Genomic DNA, 7498 nt, shown 5'->3' with positions numbered 1-7498 from the left:
GAGTTCGGCCCTTTTGATTTTCTGACTCCAACTCCTTGCACATTTCATTGTAATATTTTGCTTTGTCATCCCGTGCTGTCTTTTGAAATCTTCTATTCAACTCTTTAGTATCTTGAATTCTTCCCTGTGCTTTGGCTTCTCTGCGCTTCAGTGCAATTTTCAGAGTCTCTTCTGGCATCCAATTTGGTCTTTTCTTCCTCCTCTGTCTTTGCAATGACTGTTTGCACTCTTCCTGGATGATACCCTTGATATTCTCCCACAACTCATCTGGCCTTCGTTCATTAGTGTTCAAAGCCTCAAATCTGTTCCTGAGATGGTTGTGAAATTGAGGTGGGATAGACTCAAAGTCATATTTTGGTTGCCTTGGATTTGGTTTAATTTTCCTCAGCTTTAGCTTGAATTTGCATATGAGCAGTTGGTGGTCTGTTCCACAGTCAGCTCCTGGCCTAGTTTTCACAGCCGATATTGAACTTCTCCAGCGGTTCTTTCCACATATGTAATCAATCTTATTCCTATGCATACCATCAGGTGAAATCCAGGTATAGAACCTGCGTTTATAGCAAGTAATAAATGTTGGAAAGGATTTGGAGAGATAGAAACTCTTATACATTGTTGGTGGGATTGAAAATGGTACAACCACTCATGAAGGCAGTTTGGCATTTCCTCAGAAAGCTGAACACAGGAATTTCATATGATCCAGCTAGTCCACTGCTTGGAATACACCTTCAAGGAAATAAGAACTGAGACACAAACAGAGATTTGTACACCAGTGTTCATCATAGCAGCATTATTCACCATCACCGGAACATGGGAACAGCCTAAATGTACAACCAAAATCGAATGGATTGAGAAACTGTGGTACATTCACAAGATGGAATACTATGCACCATGTAGGAACAATGATTTTGAAAATCTCTGTACAACTTGGGAGGGACTGGAGAGCATTATGCTAACTGAACTATGTCAGTTCCATAAGGAAAAATACTGTATAAGATCATTATCGTAGAAATAAAAAGATAACTAATAAATTGTGTATGAGGATCCAAGGGGAAGAGGGGAGGAGCAGAGGGGTGAGAATGGTCAGAGGAGGTAATCATAGGGTCACACAATTCAATGGTAGAAGGAAGGGTAAGTAAAGGAAATGGGAAAGACCGTGTGTGTGTGTGTGTGTGTGTGTGTGTGTGTGTGTGTGTGAAATGTATACAAATTTTGTAAGCAAACTAGTATAAAAAAATAGTGATTTAAAGAAAACCCTATGAATTACACCAATCCAGTCCACAACTAGTTATGGGATGGTGCTGGACAAGGCAGTGTTTTGTTCTGTTGTGCATGGGACAGCAGGGAAAGGAGGGCCAATTCAAAGACAGTCAATAACAACTAGAACACATTCATTCCACTCTCCTAGGAGTAGTGAAACTGGTATATGGATTCACAATATCCCATGTGCTGGACAGGTTGTCAAGGCATCAGGTTCAGTCCTTATTCTTAGAGTTACATTCTCCTGGAAGCCAACTGAGATGAGAATCCAAAGTCTCACTTTATAGTTCTTATGAGTCAATGTTTTATCAGTTCATGATTAAATATTCTTTCTTGTGAAGAAAAGAAAATTTCTTGTTTCCATTGAAGATCATGACCTTGTTCCAAGCCCGACAGATACAAATAACAATATCTCTCAATAGAAGTGGAAACTTATCATGAAATGGTCCCTTTCAAACATGTCCACTGACACCCTTTAATATGAGGTATAGAGAGATTCATAAAACACTCAATCTCCAAAGAGTGATGACCAGAGAGATGTGGGGCCATCTGAAGTAGACTATGACATTCCAGAAATGACACAGTGTGTGCAAAGGCAAGAAATGCTAGGATAGCTTCAGGGAATTGTTGGTTTCTTCACATAGCAAGAACATGGAGCAGACAGATGGGGAGGCAGGGATGGGCAATGCTTATCACTCTAGGAATTAAGCCTGAGCCTGAAGGCAATGAGCCGCTTTTGAGTTAAAAGCAAAAGGAGATACAACATAATTTTCTTCAAGAAAGATAGCCCTGGCTGTAACATAGAAGCTGTATAGAAAAAGAAGAATGAAGAAAGGGAGACTGAAGGTTTTTGCAGAGATGTCAAGAAATCATGACAGGTTGAAGAGCAATGAAAATAATATTAAGGAAATGTACCAAATTGCTCCTTAGAGGCAAGGATTGGGAAGCTCTGTCTCACATACTTTGGGCATGTTGCCAGGAGGGACCAATCCTTGGAGAAGGACATCATGCTTGGCAGGGTGGAGGGACAGTGCAGAATAGGAAGACCCTCAATGAGACTGATTGATTGATACAGTAACGGGTAATGGGAGCAGGTGTGCTAGAGATACTGAGATTGACTCAGGACATGGCAGGCTTCAGAGCTATGTACACAGCTGACTTGATGACACATAACCACATATGATTTGGAGAGATCCTTAAAGATGGAACTTATGAGACTTGATAGCTAGGTAGAAACTGCAAGGAGAAAGAAGGTGAAAGCTAGAAGGATGCTCACATCTCTGGCTTGAGTAACTGGGAGGATGGATGGTGGTAACACTCACTGAATGGGGAGGGCAGGAGGAAGGATTCTGGATGAGAAGTTGAGGCATCCTTTTAGAGCTACAGTGCCTAAGGTCTTTTCTGTGAGACTGGTCATGACTAGAGTAACATAGAACATAGAGTAACATGATGGAAGCAACAACCTATAAAGACATGTTAGTGAAGATGACAAGATGCAACACACTCTCCTGACCTGGAAGGAGTGAATATCAATCCAGGAACAAAGAAGCAGAAGAACCTGCTGTGTCAGGGAGAACTAGCACATGGTCCTGTCGGCCACTGGAGGACCACGCAGGATGTCTACAGCAAATTTCCTAACCCTGGCTCTGCATTAGAATCACCCAAGATTTACCTAGCCCAGCTCAGATCCCACCTCCAGAATTTCTGAAGTAACTGGTCCAGGGTGCGGTATATTTTAAAAGCTCAGCAGATGTTTCTCATGGGCTATCAATTTTGTTTATCAATTTATAGTTATCAATTTTTATAACCACTGGTGTAGATAAAGTGCTTCACGAATTAATGCGTACCCAAAACCTGGCTTGCTGCAATGTGGATTCTGATTCAGTTGGTTGGGACGGGGTCTGAGAAGATGAATTTCTAACATGCCCTCAGATGCCGCTGATGCTGCTGAGTCCCAGAGGACTGGGGTGGAAGGGAAAAAGTTCTGTGGCTGCTGAATTAAGAGAGGAAAGGGAGGAAGGGATGCTCCTTACTGTTACACAAAGCAGCATGGGTCCTCGGATGATCCACCAGATTTTCTTGTTCTCATTGGTCCCCCAGCACCTAAAGGGAATGAGCAGGCAATGCAAGAAGGCTTAAAAATAAAACAAGGGACAACAGGAAAATCTCATATACTGTATGGAAGAGAGATGCTCACACTCAGGCCTGCTTCCCACTAACCAGTGTCCTGAGGAGCAGAAGAAAGGGCAGAGAGAACCAGCCGCCTGCCAGCATCACTAGCTCTGCTGTGTCTTCCTTCCTATAAATTGCTCTTCAGTGTTAACAGACTGTTGCGCAGCCTTCCATGTACTTCTCCACATTCATACAAACATATAAACACGTATCGTAGTGTTAATTATGTAGGAGGGTTTTTGTTTATAGTGGTGGTAGTGGTGATTCTTTTGGAAGGGAAAAATGAAATTATATTATATACACACACATATATATGTATGTTATTTAGCAATATAAACATGTTGTTGGAATTTATTCCTCAGAAGTCAAAATCTGCAGAACTCATTTGGTGGTAGGAGGAGAGAGGCGCCAAAACTCCCCAATACAACAATATATATGAATAAAATACAATGAAATCAAATTTTCATATGCAAACCAATAAAAAAATTTCAAAATCTAACCTCAATATTTTACGGTGTAAGTATACAATTTACACACTGATCCTCAGATTTATGAACTTCCAGGGGTTTTTGTTTGCGTGTTTCCTGGATGGTGCAGGACAGGACAGGGTTCAGATGAATTACACTTGATTTGACAGCGCTTAACAACAAGTTTACTTGTATTATTATTATTTTCTCACTGTGAATGATGCTATGATAACTATTCTACTTATTTCCTGGCATTAATGACCTTTGATAATTTGAATGTGTAACTAAATTTATAAACTACTATAAGTAGGGTTTTGATTGTTTGATCGACATCTCTAAAGTTTATATATTTAAGTGAGACAAAATAAGAGTGGATGGAATATATGGTCAAAGACAGTGATGCATTTCCTTATACCTGGGCATATCTGGGAGTTGCTGGTTCATGGAAGTGCATAACCAGGCAAAGGACCTACCCTTTGTTCTCCAGGTGAGCACGGACAATACTCCAAGGAACAACATATAGTACTGGGAATCCTGGGAAGAGAACAAAGAGATATGAAGTTAGGAGCGAGGTGGCTGAACCTGCTCCTCGCTCTGATGGGGCCAAACACAACTGATTAAAACTTAAACACAGAAGAATTACGGGCAGTGAGGGCTGCAGAGGCCCAGGGCATCAAAGAGCTCATCTACTGTTTTAATGTCACTGAAACCCAGATCCAGGAAGGAGAAAAACCTAGCCACATGCCACAGTGTAGCTTAGGAATTATCTCAACAAAATATCCTGATCACCAGACCCGTTGCTGTCTACTCAAGTCTCCTCCTGGTGAGTCCATGAGTAGGACTGTCCTAGGGTCTTCTTGGCTGTAGTTCTTATGGAAGCATGTCACTAGGCCATTCTTCCATGGTGCCTCTCAGCAGATTCAAACCATCAACCTTTAAGATAGTAGCTGAGTGCAAGCCATTTGTATTACTCAGGGAGTTCCTCAGGTTGTGTTTATTTCCTTGCAATCCTATCGCCTCAAATTCTACAAGGGTCTATAAGATAAATGTTCCAGACCTGATCTTTTTCTTCAATCTAAAAAAAATTTCATCACAGGGAGCTCTGGTGGCCTAGTGGTAAAATACTGCACTGCAATCCGAAGACACATGGTTCAAAGCCACTAGATGCTCCACTAGAGAAGGAGGGGTAGTCTCCTCCTGTGCCAGTCAGATCTGAATAGATGGTACACAACAACAACAAAAATTAAAAATAAACAGAACAGAATATCATAAAAAAAGTCATCGTAAAGACTCAATTGTCAGAAAGGTGAGAGGAATGGTGTTCAATTATAGCAAAGATCTTCTCAGTTCTTAGAGGTGTGCGCGGGGCTGACACACACACACACACACACACACACACTCCTCTCTCTTTTTTATTATCCTTTTATTATTCTGTCCTGTCATTGAGGACTTGTTAGTGCTGGATGACACTATTAATAAAGATGCTGTTGATAATGTCAAAGTGTTCTTGGTTGTGATGGTGATAATGGGGTCCTGGTGCAGTGGGGGTCCTGATGATGCTCTGGTTAGTAAACATGACAGTACTGATGCTACCTGGTGGTATGGTGGTGGGCAGTGTCTCTCCATATGGGGCTCTAACTCTAACCAAAGGTGGCTCTCAGGCTCCCATGTCCTCTTGGACACCCAGAGGAGGAGGCTGGGAGTTCAGTTCACTCACCCCAACCCACCAACAGATAACTTGGCCACAGCCGTCTTTCAAAAAGCAGTGAGGGCCCCAGCAGTGCGTGGAGGTAAAGGCCTTCGACCAGCAGCCATGAGTAATTGGCACCCACGAAGTAGTGCAGGAGAATCTGGGCCGAGCGACAGGAGCTGGACACCTGCAGAGGAGAGAGGACATGAGGGTACTCGGGATTTCTCAACAGCAGGATCCAGAGCACACGGAAAGTTCTCCTCCGGGCACAGCCCTCCCTCTTTACTTCCACTCTCTGACCATTTCTGAGAGGCTCACTGTCACAGAATACAAAAGGGGGTTTCCTGTGAGTGACAAAGCCCAGCCACCTTCCTGACATTTTAGAATGTTTTTAGAAAAAGATTTTAAAAATTCAAAACCCAAAACAAGCAAAAATAAAATGGAATAATTTATTGCCAACATCTGCTCTAAAGGAAATCCTAAAGGATGTGATATCTAGACCCAGTGCAATTAAGCTTCAAACAAGCTGCTGAAAGAAAACAAACAAACAATCCATACAACTGGAAAACAGGTAATGTACTTCTAAATATCCATAGGTTAAAAAAAATGTAAGTAGATACCAGAGATTATTTTTTAACTGAAACTAATGACATTTCAATCTTACACACTAAAATGTGTTCTATGCAGCTAACACTATATCTAGAACATAACTTATAACCTTAAATACATTTAGAAAAATATGAAAAGGCTGAGAATTAATTATTTTAATGTACATTGAGAAGGGTTAGAAAAAGAACAGTAAGTGAAATACAAATAAAACAGAAGGAAAGCTAGTCAAGACCAAAGCAGTAATTAATGAAATACAGAATAATCAGTAAAGGACCAGCAATGCCAGACAGTTGTCCTTTGGAAAGTTCAATAAGACTAAGAAGTTTGTGGCAAGGATAATCAAGGGCAAAAAGAGAGCCAAAGTACAAAAATCACTGGGACAGACTCAACAGAACTTGAAAGGGGGTGGGCAGGGAGAAAAATGCAACAATGAATGAATGGAAATCCAAAATATCTGTAAACATTCATTAAAATTAATAAAATATTTTTTTTAAAAAACCACACACCAAACAAAAAAAAGGAAAGTATTATCTTAAAATTTAGAAGAAATAAAGACTCAAGCAAGATCCACACCTCACTCCATATACAATAACCAACTCAAGGTGGATCATGGACCTACAACTAAAACCAAGGACTATAATCTTCATTAAAGAAAAGCTTGGAAGAACACTAAAAGTCCTAATCCACAGCATAAAAGTCTTCCAAGTATCCTGAAAAACATGTAACCAAGAGAAGATAAAATAGAGGAATGGGACTTTCTAACAATCAAATCCCTATGCACATCCAAAAACTTCTCCAACAGGGTAAAAAGGGAAGCCACAGACTAGGAAAAAGTATTTAGTAATGACATATCAGATAAGGGATTTATATCCAGAATTTATAAAATACTTGAGCACGACAAGAGAAAACTAAATAATCCAGCTGAAAAATGGGCACAGGATATGAACAGACACTTCACCAAAGAAGACATTCAGATGCCTAACAAGCACATGAAAAAGTGTTCAAAATCCCTAGCTCTAAGAGAGATGCAAATCAAACAACTATGAGATATCATCTCACCCCAGTCAAAATAGCAAAATTTAACAGAATAGCAAGCAACAAATGATTGTGGAGAAACTGGAACCCTTGTTCACTGTTGGTGGAAGTGTAAAATGGTGCAACCACTATGGAAGGTGGTGTGACGCTTTCTCAAAAAGTTGCAAATAGAGATACCGTTTGACCCAGCAATTCCAATACTGGAAATATACACCAAAGAGAACATAACTGACATCCAAGCAGATATATGCACACCTATGTTTATCAC

The 7498-nt window shown here is 40.6% G+C and overlaps 1 protein-coding gene across 1 annotated transcript in view; it reads right to left on the bottom strand.

The window, feature by feature from the left end:
* GLP2R (glucagon-like peptide 2 receptor) overlaps window positions 1–7498 on the bottom strand; it is a 145293-nt gene that overhangs the window by 53237 nt on the left and 84558 nt on the right. Inside the window, exons 7-9 of the mRNA XM_006898576.1 lie at window positions 5614–5773; window positions 4370–4430; window positions 3291–3360 (exon numbers count right to left, since the gene is read on the bottom strand). Coding sequence (XP_006898638.1) covers window positions 3291–3360; window positions 4370–4430; window positions 5614–5773 — 291 coding nt within the window. The remainder of the gene's footprint in view (window positions 1–3290; window positions 3361–4369; window positions 4431–5613; window positions 5774–7498) is intronic.

This window comes from Elephantulus edwardii, unplaced genomic scaffold, assembly GCF_000299155.1.
Source record: "Elephantulus edwardii isolate Elephantulus edwardi_28Jun2011 unplaced genomic scaffold, EleEdw1.0 scaffold00233, whole genome shotgun sequence".
NCBI lineage: Eukaryota > Metazoa > Chordata > Mammalia > Macroscelidea > Macroscelididae > Elephantulus > Elephantulus edwardii.
The sequence above is the reverse complement of the archived record's forward strand: the minus strand, read 5'-3'. Positions and strand labels throughout refer to the sequence as shown.